The sequence below is a fragment of the Netta rufina genome (genome assembly GCF_964035555.1).
Source record: "Netta rufina genome assembly, chromosome: 22".
NCBI classification, from domain to species: Eukaryota; Metazoa; Chordata; class Aves; order Anseriformes; family Anatidae; genus Netta; species Netta rufina.
The window spans coordinates 2,830,296-2,851,170 of record NC_140146.1 but is presented as its reverse complement, the minus strand read 5'-3'; the positions used below and the strand labels follow the sequence as shown (position 1 = coordinate 2,851,170).

The following is a 20,875-nucleotide window of genomic DNA, read 5'->3' as shown; positions in this document are numbered from 1 at the left end:
GGTCCCTTCCAACTGCACTGTTCTAAATACTCCAGCTCTGGGCAGGAGAGCACCACTAGCTGCTGAGCTCTGTCTTGCAAATATGGATTTGAATGCTCTTCACACATCTCCAGGAGCAAGGAGGCACAAAGTACTTCTGGATTTTCAACCCTCCGCTTGATTTCAGTTTCATGCGGGAAAGCTCGCCTCTGCAAGTGAGCTGTGAATTGTCTTTGGGGCTAGCCCTTGGTATTCAGTGCCCTGCAGAGCATACAGATCCTGAGAGGTTTAGGGCTCAAGCATGTCCTCTGCACAGAGGAGGCTTCTCTCGGGTGTCTGCTGAACAGCTCTAGCAGGATTCATGCTCAATTATGGTCCCTGCCATCTGTAATCTGAGGATGCTGGGAACACCCCGGTCTCTTTGTGCTCAGGCAGGGATGGAAAGCTTTCCCTTTCTCTTTAAGATCCCCCGTGACAGGTCAGGGAGGCTGAACCACCATCAGGTAAGAAATTCCAATCATTTCTCACTGACAGCTGAATCCCCTCACGACTGATGGATGCGCCTCGGCTCGCAGGTGTGCATGCCCACAGGTGCGGTGGTCTAGCCAGATGCTTGAACTTCTGCACAGTGCTAGCAGGGAGATGACCTTGTGAACCCTGCAGAGGCAGAGGACTCCAGCTACAGGAGGGATTTGCTGGCAAGTACCTCCATGAACCCTGTCCGAGGCAAGGGCTTGGCCCTGTTGCTAGTGTGTGGGCACTGGGACAGAGCTACTAGGCTTTGGATGAGGGTGCCTTTGGATGATTTGTCCCTTTGGATGATTTGTCCCTTGCAGGGCATTCCAATGTGCTTCTTTGGAAAGCCTCCCAAACAGGGAATCACTCTACCCTGGATGGGCCTCTTCATACCTCTGTGACAGCCCAGTCCCAAGGTCCCATCACACTCCCACAGTGACTCAGTGCTGCCTTCTGCACATGTCCACGGAGCCAGTGTGTCCCACTCTCACTCTTGCACACTAAGCACTGTCCCTCTGCATCTCACAGAGCCCCAGTGCTGTCCCTGGAGTGGCTGTGAAGAGGGCTGAGAGATCAGAGACAAAGGGGTGGTCCACATTCCTTTTTTGTTTGTTTGTTTGTTTGTTTGTTTTTGGCTGAATGTGTGAGGATAAGAAGTGACCTCTTGAACTGTGCACCCAGTGGTGAGCTGCAAGCACGCAGGGTGCAGCATGATGGAAGTCCTTGCTGGAGACATCCCCAAGGGAGTTGTCTGATGGTGCCCTGGGCTGAAGCTGGGAGGCAGATGAGGTTCTCAGGGGAAATTCTGGGGAGTAGTATTGTGGAGGATGTGGGTTTTGGAGTGTTGGCACCTTTGCTTGGGAGGCAGGAGCAGCAGTACTTTGGGGAGATGATGTGGTCCATCTTGATCTCCTTGAGGTGCAGGATGGCGTTCAATAACAGCATGGTGAGTTATCTAAAAGCCGTTAGCAGTGGGAAGATACTTTTGCAGGCTTGTGCTGTCAGCTTCTATTTCTGTCCTATGGAGAATGACTGGGTTAAACTGGAACATTTGCATTGTGGATTCTTCCTTTATTGACAACTCTTTAATCCACATCACAGAGGTCGGCTGGGCTCCACGTTCCTCTTCAGCTAATCTCATTTAACCCTGTTTTCCTTTTTGCATTTCTATCCTCTGCTCTCCAAGTGCTGTCACTGTCATTGCCAGTGACAGCACCTGGCAATGGTATTAATTGCTTATCTCGAGTATGAGGTAGCAGTGTGGGCTGCTAATTACATTTATCAGGAAGGAAATGATAGGACCTCTGCAGTACGTAGAGGAAGGCTGTCCCAGGAAGGATGAGTGTTGAGAGCTGGCACCTAGAGGCTCAGGATCCTGTCGTTTTCAGAGCCAGCAGCCAATGCAAGGGGGTAGGTGTTGCTGCCTGCCTCCTGCTCTGCAAGGCAGAATTGAATTCTTTTCCCTATGGCAGTAAGATTTCCAGGAAAAAACATAGGTAGATCCAAAGGCAACATTGCTCTTTTGGTTTGTTTAGAGGCCATCATTTCATTAAGGTGACAAACACTGTGAAGGCCTGAGGACAGGAACAAGCAGAGACTGGGCAACTTTTGCAGGTGAGGCAAAGTGTTTTTGTGTAGTTTGGTCCCAAGGTACAGACCCAGCTAGGGGAATGTGCATTTAGAGCTAATACACCTCTGAGGGGAACAGGGAGACCTTTGATCATGGCTCAGTGCTTTGAGCACCAAGCAGCGCATGAGAGGGCAGGAGGAAGGATGTGGCAGAGGGGACCAGCGCAGGCTCTCTGGGCCACGAAGTGCATCATCCCTATGGGGTCCTGTAGGTCGGGGGCTACAGAATCACAGGACTGTGGGGTTGGAAGGGACCTCCAGTGATCATTGGGTCCAACCCCCCTGCCAAAGCAGGTTCCCTAGAGCAGGTTGCCCAGGTAGGTGTCCAGATGGGCCTTGAATATCTCTGGAGAAGGAGACCCCACAGCCTCCCTGGGCAACCTGTCCCAGTGCTCCGTCACCCTCACCGTGAAGAAGTTCTTTGGCATGTTGGGGCAGAACTGCCTGGGCTCCATTTTGTGGCCATTGCCCCTTGTCCTGTCCCCACAGCCCACTGAAAAGAGGTTGGCCAAATCCCTCTGTCTCCCACCCCTCAGGTATTTATACACATTGCTGAGATCCCCCCTCAGCCTTCTCTTCTCCAGGCTCCAGGTCTCTCAGCCTCTCCTCACAGGGGAGATGCTCCAGGCCCCATATCATCTCTGTGGCCCTCCGCTGGCCTCTTTCCAGCAGATTCCTGTCTTTTTGTACCGGGGAGCCCAGAACTGGGTACAGTGCTCCAGGAGAGCCCTGGCCAAGGCAATAGACCAGGCAGAGGCCTGCCTATCCTCCACCCCCAGCCCTGGAGGGGGACGAGAGGCAGCTGGGAGATAAGGCTGGGGATTTAAGACTCCTCAGATCCTAACTGACAGAGCCTGGGCTGCTGCTTTCCATCAGCTGTTAAAAAAGCCTTGCTTGAGTGGAAGAAGGCTGCCAGGAGAAAAAAGGCCAGGCAAAGGGAGCTGAGGAAGGCCGCTCCTCAGAACCATTAGCATGGATTTAAGGTGCCATTTTAGAAAGTTCTATTATAAGAGAGATGTGCTCGTGCTGAGCTGTTTGCAGAAGTGGTCTATGCAAAGCTACGATGGACTCTAAAGTCCAGGGCAGTTTTCATGCAGAGGCACCTATGTGGAGCCTGTTCAGCTCACACTGAATTAGTTAAAAAGGAGGTTAGAGAGAGGCAGTGGGACTCGGGGCTTGCAGACAGGGATCCCCTCTGTGGCCTGACCTGCACACTAGTCTGAAGGCTTTTTCTTCTACACTGGCTGGGTAGGAAATGAGAACACCGGGCACTGCAAAGGTCTTTGTGCTCTTAAGAGAGCTGCAGCCCCTGTTCTTAGCAAACCTGCTGCTGTCTCACAGCCATACTCCAGAGAGGCAAACATCCATGCTGGTGTGCAGCAGACAGGCAATTAAAAGTCCATATATTTGCCATGAACCCCTATTATCAGTCCTCCGGTTGGTGCTAGAGGTAGAGGAGCTCACCACGTGGTAAGCTGCAAAGCACTCCTGATTCAGTGATGGGCACTGTCAAGCTAATAGCACTCCAGGGATAAAGGATGTTCTGATAAATAAAGCAGTTCTGCCATAGGAATCTCTATGCTTTTCACAGTTTCTGCTCCTCTCTCCAAGCAGGAGTTTCTAGAGAGGCTCTGCCCCCAGCTCCCATTGCAAGCAGAAGGGAAAGCAGCAAATTCCACAGCTTCTGTCACTACCCAGGGCAGAAAATGGGTGTCCTGACGTCTTCCAGCAAGTTAGGAGAACATCCGTTCTGTCCTTGTGGAATTCGTTTTAGCCCCTGTGTGAAGACTTGTGTTTGGATTTGCTATTTACTTTGGAAACAGGGAATTGGGTGGATTCCAAATTAAAAGCTGTTTTCTCACTCAGGAAGACCTGGAGGGAACAAAACAGTTTTGAACAAAATAATTAAATTACTTTTGGAAGGTGTCATTACTTGGCCAAAAAAAAAAAAAAAAAGAAAAAGGAAAAAAAAAAGAAGCTTTGCATCAAATTTCAGTGATTTTGCTGTCTTTCAGCACGATTTCAGAACATTTCAAACAAGCCATACCAAAATGCTCTCATTTTGCAGGATTATTATGTCCCAAGTATGTAGGGAACACTTCCTGGAGAGGAAGATAGGTGCCAAAAGCAGTAACCGTGTTTTTAGGGCACATGAAAGGAATTTTAGCAGTCTACTTTGGTATGTTCTGTTGAACAATTGTTCACTCCCTGAGTTTTGCCCCACTCCGGGAGCAGCATGTGCAGAAGTGCTGACGGCAGCTGGTGGGGAGAAGCGAGGCACTCGCTTAGACCATGCAGTGTGCAGCCAACCCTTCTGGGACCCCCAGCCTTTCACCCTATGCCAGTCCAAACCTTGGGAATGTTTTTACCTTTGTCCCTTGGGTCACTTAATCACAGCAGTGTAGGTGTCATTTTGAGGTATCCCTATCCTGATACAAAAGAAGTTGTACAGAAAAGTTGTTATTTTTAAAATAAGCCTTGGGAAGGTGAAAGAGGCCCATGTCTCAAAACTTCCTTGGTCAAATGACCCTATAATTCACCCTGAATGTCAGGCTGGAGTAATTATATGTGCTGTTTTTATCATGTTTTAAAAATTGGTATTAGTACAGGGGCCATGTTATCATTTCAGCCGCAGAGCCATCATCACTTCTCTGTAACAGAGAACTGGCACGCACAGTCCAAATGGTTCGGAAGCGTTTGAGTGGGATCAATGCACACAAATCCATGAGATCTGATGGGATGCATCCATGTGTGCTGAAGGAGCTGGCAGATGTGATTGCCAAGGTGCTCTCTATCATCTTTGACAGGTCTTGGAGAAGAGGAGAGGTGCCTGAAGACTGGAGGATAGCCAATGTCACTCCAGTCTTCAAAAAGGGCAAGGAAGAGGATCTGGGAAACTACAGGCCAGTCAGTCTCTCCTCTGTCCCTGGAAAGGTGTTGGAACAGCTTGTTCTGGATGCCATCTCCAAGCAATTAGAAGAGAAGAAGGTTATGAGGAGTAGTCAGCATGAATTCCCCAAGGGGAAATTGTGCTCGACCAAACTCGTAGCCTCCTGTGATGGCATCACCAGCTGGGTAGATGGGGGGAGAGCAGTGGGTGTAATTTACCTTAACTTTAGCAAGGCTTTCGATACTGTCTCCCACGACATCCTGATAGCAAAGCTGAGAAAGTGTGGGATAGAGGAGTGGACAGTAAGGTGGGTTGAGAACTGGCTGACTGGCCGAGCTCAGAGGGTGGTGATCGGTGGTGCAGAGTCCAGCTGGAGACCTGTGACTAGCGGTGTTCCCCAGGGGTCAGTGCTGGGTCTGGTCTTGTTCAACATCTTCATCGATGACCTTGACAAGGGAATAGTGTCTGCCCTCAGCAAGTACACCGATGACACAAAGCTGGGAGCAGTGGCTGACACGCCAGAAGGCTGTGCTGCCATTCAGAGAGACCTGGACGGGCTGGAGAGCTGGGCAGGAAGAAACCAAATGAGATTTAATAAGAGCAGGTGTAGAGTCCTGCACCTGGGAACGGACAAGCACGCACATCAGTACAGGCTGGGGGCTGACCTGCTGGAGAGGAGCTCTGCGGAGAAGGACCTGGGGGTCCTGGTGGACGACAGGTTGGCTGTGAGCAAGCACTGTGCCCTGGTGGCCAAGAAGGCCAACGGGATCCTGGTGGGCATTAAAAGGAGCGTGGCCAGCAGGTCAAGGGAGGGGATTCTCCCCCTCTGCTCTGCCCTGGCCAGGCCTCACCTGGAGCTCTGTGCCCAGTTCTGTTGGTGATCTAATTGAAAACTCAAGATGATTTTGGAGGAGGGAAGATGAAAACAGGCAAGCCCTTTTTTTGTTGTTTTCAAAGGAAAAAAAAAAAAAAAAGTACTTCTCTGTACTAACTCTTACTTACAGAAACCCCAAGTATATGTTTTTCCCAGGCTGTTTTTCTGATCTACCTCATTCCTGACAAACTTGGCAGTGAATTGAAGTAGAAGTTGGTTTAACTTGTTTCAGTGCAGAAGCCACCTGCCACCCCCCAGGCTCTTCGTTCTGCACAAGAAATTAGCAGTGGCGGAAAGCTGCAACCAAGAGTAATCACTGAGAGCCATGATGACAAACAGGTACAGCCAAGCTTTTGCATTGGCATTGGTGATCCTTTGAGTTGGAAAGGATCTTCTGGTGGTCTTTGCAGTGATATTTTTAGCCGTATGTACTGTATCTGTTAATACTGTATTTCACATTGTGGTCCAGCCTTCAGCAGCCATCTGTTGCAGGCACCACACACTCCCTGAGCCACCCTCATCCGTCATGCCTTGCTCAACACAATTTTTTGGGGCTGTTGCTAATGGTGCATCTTCTTCAACAGTGGGCAGCTTAGAGGTCAGAGCGCCAGCAGGGCTAGACCCCTTCATGCTGCTGCTTGTGCAGCTGAGCCCTCTAAGCAGTGTGATGGCATGATTAGCAATGGCATTGCTAATTGCAAAAACAAGAGGAAAATAAAGAAGAGCAGAAATGGTGGGCACTAGCATGAATGTAAAATTCTTCGGAAGAGTGGAAGAGTCAGCACTGCTTTGTACAGGTCAGTTCTGCCTCCTCTAAAAGGAGGACAACACACTCTCCCCCCCAAAGGCTGTAGAAGAAAGTGATTAGGCAGAATCCCACGCTGAGAGTGAAGATACTCTTGTGGCTGAAAGGACTGGTTTAGAGATGGTAGCAGAGGGTAGGAGTAAGTGGCCAGTTCTGGCAGCGGAGGGAGGTCTCTGGTCCATCCTGCAAGGTTTGTTCTGAGATTCATCCTCCTGAGTGTATGTGCAGAAGTGACTAACCCAAAAGTAAACAGACAAGAACTGACTGTGGAGAGCTGCAAAAGTTGCATGCCATTATGAGATGGCATGACTGGGGAATGAGAGAACAATTGTCATCCAATTCACGTGAAGTAATATCAGTGGGAGAAAACTACTCCAACTACACATACACACACACTTTGACAAGTTGTGAGTTGATCTCTAAGAAATAAGACCTTGGGACTATGACAAGTAGTCTGGGTGGTACACTGGTGGTTAAAAACAACTCAGAAATTGCTAATTTTGAGAAAAGAGTAGAGAATAAAATAGTGAATATCATGCTTCTAGCACTGGACATGACAGAGGTTTGTACAATCCTAAGGGGAAGAGGTGGATGACCACTGAGTATGCATTGCCAATGCAAGTGTGAGTTTACATCAAATATCTCGGCAGCTTTGAAGCAGAGGACAGCAGTTCTTCACAGCACATAATTATTCCATGGAGCCCCTTGCTTCTACATGTAATGGGTGCAAAAGAAAATTTATGTGGAATAAAAAAGTGACTGGGTAACTTAGTGAAAGAATGCAAAGAGCCTGCCTCTTAGGATGTCCCTGAACTATGACCTGGTGGAAGGTGGGAAGGTATTCTGGGCAATGCATGTGCCCAGCCTGTCCAATCTTCCTTGGGAGGCTGCTGTTGCAGGGAGGACTGTGGTGGCTGAAAGACACCACTCTGAATATCCTACACGGCTGTGGATTAAAATCCCCTTTGTAGTGCTGAGACTCATTGAGAAGACCCCATTCTGTGCTTGTGGTTGGGAACACAGTGGGAGGGACATCTGCATGGGAACCCCATCTCTGTAGGCGGTACGAGCAGCAGTGCCTGCCTTTTCAGGGCCTTTGGACCAGCTGCTCTTTCTCCAGTTTGTTTATTTCAACTAGTCAGGTTTTGGCTTTGGACATTGCAAAGCCCCAGGGGTATTTTCTGGCAGTGTTGCCAAGCTCTGGGCATCCCCATCAGCCCTCCTTCCTTGCTGCTCACTGTTGCTCTTGGTTTTCTTCCAGGCTGCCCATCAGGGACTTTCAAGGCCAGCCAAGGGGATGAAGGATGCATCCACTGCCCGATTAACAGCCGGACAACTTCGGAAGGGGCCACCAACTGCGTTTGCCGAAATGGATATTACCGGGCAGATGCTGACCCTGTCGACATGCCATGCACCAGTATGTGGGCTCTGGGCAACTGGGGAGGGTGGCACACAGCTGGGAAAGGAGACATCAGTCAAAGCACAAAGGTCTCTGTCTCAGTGGGATTTTGGAGGAGATTTCCAGCCGGCCACTGTCTGAAAGGTCAGGGTGCTCAGAGCCCCTCCTCTGGAGTGCCCTTGCAGTGGGGGCTTTTTCTTACCACGGGCCAGTTCGTGCTTGTGAACATTGCACACGCATACAGAACAGAAATTTGGGCTCCCTGTGCTGCTCTAGTCTGTGGGATATCTTCAGTGTAGGGCTGCACCTGAATGCAAAGACCTGTGTGTAGGCACTCAGGAGTTCAGTGCAAAGGCTCGGAGCCAGAAACTACAAAAAATAACTGGTGAATTTTGTCACGGGCACTGTGCGGTCATACCAGCAGGGGCTGGCCTGGGTTAAGTAGGCAGGTTTTGTTCCCACTCCTGCTTTTGGCTGTTCAGCTTGCTGCACACACCTCTGACACTGAGAGAAGCAGCAAGCTGCATCTTGTCTGGGTCTGGGGAAGAGGAGGTGGTGCAGGACAGACTGCGATGGCACAGGTCCTGTAGCAACGAGCAGGGTTCCGGCTCTCACACCTCTTTCTGTCTGTTCCCTTCACAGCCATCCCGTCTGCCCCCCAGGCCGTCATCTCCAGCGTGAACGAAACCTCGCTGATGCTGGAGTGGACCCCGCCGCGGGACTCGGGGGGCCGGGAGGACCTGGTGTACAACATCATCTGCAAGAGCTGCGGTGCCGGCCGCGGGGCGTGCACACGCTGCGGGGACAACGTGCAGTTCGCCCCGCGCCAGCTGGGCTTGACAGAGCCTCGCATCTACATCAGCGACCTGCTGGCCCACACGCAGTACACCTTCGAGATCCAGGCGGTGAACGGCGTCACCGACCAGAGCCCCTTCTCCCCGCAGTTTGCCTCAGTGAACATCACCACCAACCAGGCTGGTAAGAAGCAAACCCCTGTCACCCAGCGGGACCCTCCAGGCTGAGACCCTGGGGAAGGGAAGTGGGAGGCAGAGGATGATCCCCCCTGGGTAAGAGGTGCTGGGTGAAAGCCCGTGTGGTGAGCAGGACTTGATGGGGAGGGAAGATGTGGCATGGTGTCTCTTGCTCTTTAAAAAATGATGATAAAAGAACACGGGCAGATGCAGTGGCCTGGCAAATCCTGGATGAATCCCAAGTCTCAGATAAGAAAAATACCCCTTATTTCAGTGAAAAGCTGGAATGTGCTCCACGACAAAGCTGCCATCCCAGCTACCACAGCAGACCACCTCATGTCACAGTCCTCTGGTGTCTCAGCATTTCCTTCTGGCATCGGACACGTAACCGCTTCCGAGGTGGTTTCTTTGGTGCCAGCAGGTGCACACACCGTAGGTGCCTTTAATCCTGGCTGCTGGCAGCACTGCAGACACAGCAGCAGCTTTCACAGCTCCTGGCAGGCCCTGTTGGTGTTCCTGCTTCCCGAGGAGAGAAGGTAAGATCAGCTCCAGCGTTTTGACACAAGCTGCAGTCTCTGCTCAGAGAAAGCACAGCCCGTGGCCCAGATGCCAGCACAGGTCCTGAAAGCAGAGGATGGGGAAGAGATGAGGAGCTGGAAGCCAGGTGTACAGGATAGCTGCCTGGAAAGCTTCTCCAGGTCCTGTGCTGCTGCAAGCCACTTGCCAGTGTTCACAGGCCCCTCTCCACTTCTTGTGGTGAAGAAGACCAAGTGGCAGAGCTGGAGGGGTTTCACTCAGGGCCACCAGCTTCTGTGCTGGCCCAGGAGGCTCCCCACAGGTTTTGCTCTGGAAGGGGTGCATCTGGGTTGCTGGCAGTGCGGCATCCTAGGAGAGCCACAGGTGGCAGCTGTGCTGATGGCAGAGCGCCCCACAGGGCTGCTGGTCAGGGGCTGCTCTCCCCATCCCTCCTGGAAGCCATCTGGAGCTGGAGCACCTCTTGGGGCTGGGTCCGTGCTTAATCCAATTGCACAGTGGAAGTGCACCAATGTGGTACGAGCGTGTGAGGGAACAAGCAAGTTTCTGTGTCCTGTCTGAATGCTGCAGTCTGTGTGCAGGGACCGTGACCGTGCCCCAGGCTGCCCTGGGCACTGCATCACCTTCAAGACTGTTTGGGCTGATGTAGAGCAGCAGTGGTACAGGTGGGCATCTCTCGGTTGGGCATGCAGAGTGCTGAGCCAGAGAAACCAATTTTCAATATGGAATATTCAGAATACCTGAAAGCAGAATTAGCATGGCTCCAAACCGTGACACAGAGAGAGGAGCTGGTCTGGGACAGTGACTTATCACAGCATCCTTCTCAGAGCGGGCTGTGCCTGGTGGAGATGGGGTGGGACGCAATGCGAAGTGGCTAGGAGGGGTCTCTGCACTCCCCAGCACAGACCCACCCCGCTGAGGAGTTATTTAGCACTTTCATTTCACACTTTGCAATTATGTGGTGTACTTGTTACCTCAATGTATGTATAGCCTGTGACTTCTTCCAAATTGGCACAACTGAGAGTTGAGTTGAAGGCAAATCCTCCTGCAATCCCCTGATCCTTGATCCTCCTCCTCGTGTTTTTCTTGTTTGATTCTCCTTTATTATCAGGACTCACACTTCTCAGCCTGTGTGATGTCTCTTTTAATATATCTATTCATTAGCACTAAACAGTAACTGCTTGCTAATTCCTCTGTAATTAGAGGCTCTGAATTCTTCAGCTTACACTGCCTGGCAGCCTCCATGTAGATCATTAGCAGTTGGTAACATAAGCTGCAGACACAAAGGCAGAGCTGGGATAGGAGAATGGAGGGTGTTGTACCCGTGAGAGGAGGATTTGCAGAGGGAGGGGAGGGATGAGCCTGGGAATTGTGGCTCTTTGCACGGGGAGGCTCTGGCTTGGGCAGCCAGCTGGGGCAGGGGACTGAGCAGGCGATAGGGTTTTGCTCCTGTGGCAGCCAGGTGATGCCCACCACCATCACAAGAAGTGATTTGGGGTGGGGTGGCTGTGCATGGACAGCACGTGCAAGCCGGCAACTGCAAGTGAGTGAGAAGGTTGTATATTGAAAGCTGGCCTTAGAAAGCAAAGCAAAACCACCCTGGTTCACCCAGGGATAAATGGGTGACTGCTGGGGGACAGGTGCAGTACCTGGGTTTGGTGCTTTTGGGTGTGAGCAGAGATGACATAGCAGCAGCAGCATCTTTAGCCTTCAGATACCATAAATTCTTCAGCATCCCAGGGAAAAGCTGACGTGGTGGGAAAACAACCCCTGTAGAATGGCCAGGGCACAAACACTGAGTGGGACTGGAGGAGTGAAGCTGGTGGATGTGATGGCGTGGTGACAGCTGACCCTAAAGAGAAACTTAAGATCAAAGAAGGTGACACACCATTCACCTTCCTGTTCTCCCAGAGAGAGACAGCAGCAATCATCGCTGTTATTTAGCTCCCCAATGATTAATTGCTGCCATCATTTAAAACATGCACTTTGTTTCTGGTCTGGATTTCACTGACTTTACATCAACCGAACTTATTTTGCAGTTGTCTTGTAGGACATTTCTCTTCCTGCAGACACAGACTGCGAGTAGCTTCTCTCAAGGAAAAATAAGCAATGATACCAAGATCAATCATCCTGTCTTACTATGAGGTGACTTTTCCTTTAGCTCTTTGTGGACACTTTCGTATTCTCAATCATACATTTTTTTAAAAATTACATATTGTACCTAGTAGCAGCACTACTACAAATAATCTACTTCCCTTTCTCCACTCACTGTTTGCTTTCCACATTCAAGGACTGTGCTGTCTCACTCAGCTGTGCAATGAGCTTCTACCTCCCTGGTAGTCTCTCTGACAACATCTTGGTCCCTTCAGATGCTGCTTCCTTGGATAAAACACCCCATTCTGCAAGCAGCATCTACATTTGGGTTTCCAGACCCAAACATAACCTTATAATGGTTTTCTTGGACTCAGCCATCAAGTTATGACCATTGCTCTGTAAAGAAATTGTCCCCAGTGCTGGCATTTTGAACACTTTATGAGTGGTTTGCCAGCAAAGCTGTCACATTGTCCCCTAGATCTCTGACAGTTTAATGGAGAGTGCTGCCTGCACTCTGCTGGACACAGTGTGAGACCCCACAGAGTGACAGTCTTCCTACAATAACCTCAATTTCGTGTGTTATAAGTGATGCTGATGCTGAGCCTAGTGTCTCACATGTTTTAATTCTACCTAATCTGCTGAACTCCTGAGTTCATGAAAAAAATCAGGACAGTCTGACAAGAGTCATGCTTCAACAAAGTCATGCTGCCGTTCTTGATTTGGTCCATAGCCCAGCAAGGCTTGTGGAAGGGACATCTCAGATCTCATGATTCACCATCCTGTTTGCAGCAGGATTATCACCAACAGCAGACTGGTTTTCTTGAGTTATAAAGAACTCCACCTATCTGGTGAACTCTCAAGGCCAACATCACCCTCCTGGAACAGATGCTTTTCATAATTTCTACCCTGTCTCTGTGGCTTATGCCCCTTGTTGCATCCTCTATCCCTGCTGACAAGAGTTGATTCCACCCTTTTTTAGCTGCTCTCCAAGCAGTTGTAACCAAGATTAAATTCACCCTTACTGTCTTCATTAGCTGGGGTTTGTAAGCCCTCTGCTCCAGGCTGCTGGCTGCCTTGGTCACACTTTGCTGGATCCTCTGCAGCTCCTCCTGGTCCGTGGCCTTGTGTCCCATGTTGGCTGGTGTTGATATTGTGTTAGCTGGCCTTAGATTACCCAGGTTTGCCCTTTACATAGCATTATTGTCTTTTCAGTCCCATCAGCAAAGGGGCAGAGCAGAGGGGAGCCTTGAGGGTGAAGCCACCTCTTCTTAGGAGAAGGTTGGTCGAAAGAGAGCATGTGAGAAGGCCGACATCAGCCTGTGCTGGGAGGTGGCTTACTGCATCTTTCTCTTGCATGAGTGGCTTAAAAAGATCAAAGGTATTTAATCTGCAGAAAGTCAGGTTTTGTTAGAACAGAAAGTACAATACTTCCCTTTTTAAAATGGAGAAAATTATGAAGGACCAAAATCAGCACAAAAGAAATAAAGAGGGCTTGGAAGAAATGTTCCCTTTCCACCACTGCTTGCTCCCTGGTCTGTTACCCAGCTCAGTGGATTTACCCATTCCAGCAAACTCTGCGTGATCCCCATATTCTGTCCCCTTTGAGGCCAGGTTGTGTTTTCTCTTTGCTCTTCTCAGCAAGCTTCTTCAGGACCCCTAAGCTCCACGCTGCATTTTTGCCACAGACTGCTCCATTTCCCTGCCTGTTGCACCCTGCGGCCAGATGGTACCTCGCCCACAAAGCCCAGCAGCTCTCCAAGGAGGGAGGTCCAGGACTTTCCATCTGGCACATCCACTCCTGTCCTAAAGGACCGTGATGTGCAAAAGAAAACAAACACACCGTGTTTCAGATACGTGGTGCCACAAAAAAAAAAAACCTTTTCTCAGTCATTCCAGAGCAAGAGATCTGTGCCAAGAGGGTGGCTGAGAGGAGAGCTGAGAGCCATGCCAGCATCCTAGTAGCGAAGGAGCAGGAGGGAAGCCAGGGGTCAAGGAGCTGAGCATGGCCCAGTGCTTGGGATAATGACACTTGACTAATTGAGGACCATGCTGTGTGTCAACCCTCTCACTTGTGGTAACACACAGCCTCTGCTTGCTAATTTGTGGCTATTCTTTTGGGAGGTCTTAGGAGGGGGAAAATCTTGGTGCTGGGAGGATTTCAGTATCCATTCATGCTGTGGACAAGCTGAGTGCCCTGGGAAACTCACAGAGGGAAAGGGCTCCTTGGGCAGGGATGTCTTAAGCACATGGGAAGGGCTGCTCCCAGTATCAGGCTGTGGCTTGTGCTTGTTGAGAAGGGAGGAGAAAGCGCTGATCTCCAGATCATACAGACAAATTCAAGACCTCCCAGTGCTTGGGGGAACAAGAACATCCAGAGTTTTGAGAACGTGTCCCTTTTGTAAGGGACTCTTTTATCATGCAGGATAAGAAGGGATGATTAATTCCAGTGTCAGAGGCTCCTGGCTGCAAACAGAACCCAAATGAGCTGCAATAAAGCTCTGGGACAAGTACCACACTGTGAGTACCAGCTAGCGTTTGACATCAGAAACAGATTTTTGTTCCTAATAAACTGATCTGGAGAAACATCCACAGCAGGCAGCAGAGTTCAGCGGCCCATTCTCTCCGTTGTCGTGTGGATACAGATAACTTGTTCTGTTTATTTGCATTATTATTATGGTTAGATCAGTATGTTGTGACATGGGGCCTTTGGCTAGGGAGATGTACAGCTCGTACCAGTGCACTAGATTCATGTCAGACGTTGTTAGGGTTTAGATTTCTGCATCATGGTACATATCACTGCCCGAATGCTTGCATCCCAGCCAGGTATTGTCTATAGGACCAGGATGTCCCGTGGTGCCTGTGAGCTCGTGAAAAAGTATCAAATGCAAGACTGGACTGTACACAGCAAGGTATGGACACCAGCTGTCATGAAATCTCACTGACATTTCAAAAATCAGGGTGAAACTTCAGATGGTCATTACATATAAGCCTGGGTACCCACGTTCAAGAGAGCTGAACTGTGCTGGTAGTAGGTACAGAGAAAGGTTGATAAGGTGAGTGGGACACAGAAGAACTCATGTTACAGAGGAGACCAACAAGGTATTTTGTCTTTAGTCTTGGTGAAGGAGATTTAATTGCTGCCTGTAAGGATACGGTAGGCTGGAGGGACACCAAAAAGGCAAAAGAACTGTTAAAGCAGAAGGACAAGCAGATGGTACAAAGTGCTTGGTGATACTGTTCAGGTAGAAAAGCAGAAATTTCCTGAGCTGTGGAGCCATCTCCCATGTAGAGGAGCCAGAGTAGAAGCCTGTTTGCCTGTGTGACACGGCAAGCAGGAGTTTTTAGGGTTATTCCTGAGGTCCCTTTCTTCTTTGGGAGGCTTCACTGTATGTGCTTCTCTGACAGCTTGGCCTGCTCCCCAAACCCAAAACCACCTGAAAGCTTGGCATCCCCATGGCTACTTCCCTTATCTGACATAAACAGCCAGATCTTATGTTCCGTATGGAACCAAGTAGCCATCTATGCTAGCCAGGCCTAAACCCTTAGCAAGAACAGGTCCTCACAATGCTCTACACCTCAAGCAGTGAGTTGGCCTGTTTGCATATACCTCGTCTTCCGTTTCTCTTTGTCTTTCCCCTTGGCACAAACAGCAATTGAACCTTCTTGTCTGTGGACACTGCCTACACAGGAATGTCTCAGTGAAAGCAAAGTTCAACCACAGCTTGCGTTGTGGCAGCAGGACCACACCACAGCCCTGCAGCCTGCTGTCTTGGCTCTCCAGTCCTTCTTCTCCCACTGCCCTTTACTACGGGGATGGCATGTCCCATACCCTCCTCTTCATCCCCAACTCCCACCGTCACCCTGGCTGTCTCAGACACGGGGCCATTGCCACTAAAATCTGATTTGGCTTGACATTTGCTGCCCACCTCTGCCACTGGAGACTGCCTGGAGCCAGGGCTCCCAGATGGTAGGAATTTTGCCAGCTACTGGCTCTTCAGGACTCCTCTTTCTGCCTCTGTGGTGGACAGTTGGAGGGTTGCTGGCAAAGCAGGGCATAAGCTGCGTGGCTAGTGCTGTCCTAGCAGATGCTCTCCTCCTCCCACTAGCAGCTCTGTGGGCTCCTCTACTTGCTGACTCCCAGGTTTCCCTGTTGCATAAATTACTTTGTGAGTTTGAGGATCATTTTTTTTTTGCACACCTACCTGGGGCTTCAGAAACCTGTTCCATAGCATCTGGATCTGACTTTGTGCAGGAAACAAAAGCTCATCCATGATGGATGGGGGTGGAAAGTCCTCTCTGATGAATCAGTGCTTCCCTCTTCTGCAACGTGCTGCCATCCCTGCCGTGTGTGAGTGCTGGGAGCCAACAGAGAGTGGCTCAGGTGCTCACCTTTTGCTTATGTGTTCAAGGGGTGATTTATCTTTACTGCTCCACTTGGCAAACAATCTTCAGTGCTAATTGCTTGCTTGCGCACAAGGCACTCAGTGCCAGCACTCATGCAAGTAGAGATACCAGAGGCAGGTATGTGAAGCTACAGACACAGGCCAGACCCAGGAGAGGTGCCACTAGCAAATATTTCAGGATCATGGTGTTTGAACAGCTGAGCATACGCTTGGGGGCAATACTGAGCAGTGGGGCATTTATGTTGACCATAATAGATGGTTGTATCAAATTGGGTTAACGTAGCCACCTGGCTGTTTGTTCCTTGGCCCATCTCAGAGTCCCTGCGATGTAGGAGTCCCCTCTGTCTGTGTGCAAGATGGTAAGTCACTGCCTGACTCAGTTCAGGCAGGAATGTGCTCACTGTGCCTGTCCCACCACTGCCTGGTCCACGCTCATCACTACCACTGGCAAGAGTGGAGGAGGCTGGGCAGGAAATGCTCTTTCCAGAAAAAAAAGCAGCCTGGCATTTCCAGAATTTCCCAGCACATAGGGGGAACCCAACGTGGCAGCGTCTGCTGTGGAAGAGAGCAGCGGAACAAGTTCAGTCTCAAGTTAGCAAGGCTCAGTGGGTCCTAAGGGATGCACTGCTGCAGGCATCATTCTTTCAAGCTTTTATCAGGAAATATTTCTCTGGTCTGTTTTCTAGGTTTAAAATTTCAAAATTAGTATGTTCCTAAGAACAGTTTAGGCTGCATTTAGGCGCTTTCTAAGAAAATGCCATTTTACTGAAGGTTGGAGGGGCGGCTTCTGCCAGTTTGCTTGCTTTCTGCCAGCCTTGCACTGATTCCATTGCCTTGATCTGGAACAGATGATGTTTGGACGCAAGGAGTGGGCCAGGAGGTGGCACTTGGCACTGAGTGACCCCAAACCCACTCTCTCAGTCTGCCTGACTGGATGCTGGGTCCCCTGGAGTGCCGGTGGAGTATCTCCTCCCAGAGCTGAGAGCAAAGCCCAGCCCTCCTCCACGGGCAGGTTGGCAGCATGCAGATGAAGGCTACAAACTCGGTTAAACAAAGGCCATAAAGACAGCCAAAAGCCTTCTTCTGCCTGAGCCAAGTTACTGGGCTTGTGGTATTAGGAACTGCTTTAAAGGCTATAATTCACACCAAAGGCTTTGTTGATCCAGATGGGGCCTGAGCCAGGACCCAGCTTTGCCCTGCCTTGCTGTGTGTTTAAGATTTTCCAGCGTTCACAGTTACAAACTTGTGAGGCTGAGAATTGGGCTTGTGGGGACATTTTTCAGGCACTCCACACACAGACAACGTAGGTATCAGCCTGGTAGGGCTACCTTGCCAGCAACAGGCCAGGAACCTCCTAAATCAGAATCTAGCAAGCTGTGAAATACTGACCATGTTGCTTTCAGTGTTCGTGTCAGAGGAAGGCATCTCAAACCCAGGTCTATGCTTCAGGAGGTCTCACAGGACCCTGTTTTGGTACTCAGAGCAGACAATGTGAAAGCTTGTGGTGTTTAAATGTCAGGAGAGAGCAGTGAAAAATGGGGAAGGTTTTGAGTTTTAGGTTTAAGAAGGCAGTCACCTGCTGGGAACCACGTAGGCCTGGCATATCTCGGAGCAAGGAGGGAGAGCCAATTTGGATTATATTCCCCTTGGGTGATACTGGTGCAAGACACTCAGGTCTGTGGGGAAGCACCAAGTGAGTTCTTTGGGCTTTTCACTCTGTCCTGCTTAAGAAGTATGGGTCCCCAAAACTCTCAGAAGGGAGCTGAGTTAGAATGAGGGTGAGTGAGCCCTAGGTCTTCTTGGCCTCCTGCGTGCTTCTGTTGCAATCCCAGGACAGCTGTCTTTTACAGTAATTGCAGAAAGATCATCCTTCAGACTTCACCTAAGCCCTATGGGGAGGCAGGCATGCATACATATTTTACCTGCCTGCAGCCTTGCATGGCAGCATTGTGTCTTTCTGTCATTTCAAACCTTTTTGAGTGCCGCTGGAGCCTGGATCTCAGCCTAGATGTCACCAGGCCCTGTGGCTTCACGGTTGGAGCAACCCGTGCTCCATGACTGATCACAGCACCGTCCTTGTTGCTGCATGGCATCGCCCTTTAGTCTCACCAGAGTGAGCTGCTCAAGTTGTGCAGGGCACGGAGTGAAGAAACAGATGAGGCTTCTGGGCATTCCGGGAGCCCTGTCCTGGGGAACATGCTGCTGTGATACTACGGGGGATCCCACTCCCCACGTCAGAGGGTCTGTTGGCTGTGTTGGAGCTACCTGGGTCACCCAGTAAAGTTGCAGCCCTGGGTAAATGCACTAAAAGAGAAGCTATCCCACTTTTCCCAGTAGATTTTCCAAGTGTCTGCTTTTGTCGCATTTGCAGGGCAGTTGCAGTAGTTCAGGCATCTGCTGCCAGATGCTCTGTCAGCAGCCTTCTCCCCGTCTCCCCGTTTACTGCTCCGTCCCTTGGCCTCTGGACTAGCTGGTGCCTTGCAGCATCATGGTGCATTTCCCTGCCACTCTGTCTTCAGCTGAAGGTCATGCAGTTAATCCTGACCCCAGATCACAGCCGCTTCTGCAGGCGGGTAATTGAAAATGCCAGAATTCCCTGCTGACCCTCTAATAATAAAAGCAGTTCCCTGTCCAGTAACCTGACACTTCAGGGACCAAGATCTGTCAGAAGGGCTCCAAAGAGATGCTGGAAAACTCCCAGCTGTTCACCTCTTCTCTCCCCTGGGTAATTTCAAAGTGTTGCTGGGGAGAGGCCATGGGCTGGGTTGGCTTTGCTCTCTCTCTGTCATGAGTGTTTTCCAGAGCAAATGTTGACTCTGTCTGACATAACATGGGTTAGTGGTATTAAAGTGATCAGAGATAGCGGTTTTGCTGCCTGTAACCTGACTCTTCCAGCTAATCCAGAAGAGGAATGGAGACACTTTGATTACACCGTGGTCTCAACAGCGCTGACCCACGAACAGGCAAGGAGTGGAAGGCTGAGCCTGCAGGCCTGGCGAGTAGAAGAGGTGGGGGGCTAGCTGCAAAATGGGTGGCAGGTCAAAACTGGCAGCATTTTAAATAGATATACAGATCACGAGGGAGAAAATGTGGAAAGATCCTGATGTTCCCCGCCATTCCAGAGGCTGGAGCCACACAGTCGTACCAAACTCCCCCATCAAAAAGCCAAAAAATGCTCCCTGAGGAGTCCGAGCCTGCAGGCAGCTCCCTGTAGCCTTGCTGTGGCTGGTGGTAGCGTCCCATCCAGTTTTATTCCCTTTACAGCAGCAACCTCCCAGCCTGCACAGTGTGACTTTCTGTGGCTTTACAGCAGTGCTGAGGCTCTGCAGGCTCTGAAGTGATGCTGATTTGCTGTGGACTTCATCAGCTTTGTAGCTGGCTTTTTACGCAGTGTCACATCACTGGGAGTCAGGCCTACTAAAAACCAGTGGCAACTAGGGAAGCCGTGGGCCCTCTCCGGAAGGAAAAAGGAGACCAAGTCACCTGGGGTATGGAGGAGGCTGAGGTACTTGATGACTTTTTTGCCTCAGTCTTCACCATCAAGAGTTCCAGCCACAAGGCCCTGGGTCCCAGAAGGCAAAGGCAGGGACTGGAGGAATGATGAACTGCCCCATGTAGGAGAAGATCAGGTTCGAGACCATCTCAGGAGCCTGAAGGTGCACAAGTCCATGGGACCCGAGAAGATACATCTGCGGGTCCTGAGGGAACTGGTGGATGTAGCTGCTAAGCCACTGTCCATCGTATTTGAGAAGTCATGGCAGTCTGGTGAAGTTTCTACTGACTGGGAGAGGGGAAACATAAGCCCACATTTAAAAAAGAAAAAAAGGGAGGCCAGGGCAACTACAGTCTTACCTCTGTGGCTTGCAAAATGATGGAGCAGATCCTCCTGGGAACCATGTGAAGGCACATGGGAAATAAAGAGATGATTGGTGACAGCCACCATGGCTTCACTAAGGGCAGATTGTGCCTGACAAACCTGGTGGCATTCTGTGATGGGGTTACAGCAGTGGTGATAGGGGAAGAGCAACTGATATCATCTACCTGGAGTTGTGCAAGGCATTTGGCACTGTCCCTCATGATGTCCTATCCGCCTGATCTAGTGGAAGGTGTTGGAATTAGATGGTTGTTAAGGTCCTCCCAACCCAAACCATTCTATGATTCTATGCTGTCTGTAGCTAAGAGAGACAATTAGTGGCTACTGAGATCAGTTTTGAGGTTTAGATTTGAAAAGGAGTTTAACAGAATATTGGAATAGTTTCAGAAAAGAGTTATCAGATTGATATGTAAGTAGATAAATCTGTGAAGCACTCACCAAACTCTATCTACTTAGGGAATGGAAAAGAAGATGAAAATGTTTTAATGATCTTTCAATTCAATGTCATGGTGACAAAGCTAGCACAAGAAGAAAAGACCCAGCAGTTGGAAGTTGAAATCCACACATTTCAACCTGAAAATAAAACACGCATTTTAGAACATGGCAAGTAGCCATGAGGAAAACCTCCCAAGAGGCATGGTGGACTTATCATTTTCAACAACAAGCAGATGTCTCACCCTTCAGCCTTCACAGCTCCACTCTGCTAGGTGAGGAGGCACCTGGTTCCTCTGTCTCCCCAGTAAGGTCCCTTGAGCTTCAGCTATACACAAATAAAGCATGATAACATAGGCTAGAAACACTGCCCTGGGAGGTACCAAGCACCATGATGCCAGGTTTATTTCTTTCTCATTGGCAAACTTATCCCACAGCACAGCTATGGTACAAAACACAGAGGAAAGGAGGCCTT

At 50.0% G+C, this 20,875-nt stretch overlaps 1 protein-coding gene across 1 annotated transcript in view; it reads left to right on the top strand.

Annotated features, from left to right (window-relative positions):
* The window catches only part of EPHB2 (EPH receptor B2), a gene marked incomplete at its 5' end in the record, with an annotated part of 117,952 nt that overhangs the window by 72,456 nt on the left and 24,621 nt on the right, over positions 1-20,875 (top strand). The window contains 2 exons of the mRNA XM_084300269.1: positions 7,955-8,110; positions 8,735-9,070. Of these exons, the coding sequence (XP_084156395.1) occupies positions 7,955-8,110; positions 8,735-9,070 (492 nt within the window). The remainder of the gene's footprint in view (positions 1-7,954; positions 8,111-8,734; positions 9,071-20,875) is intronic.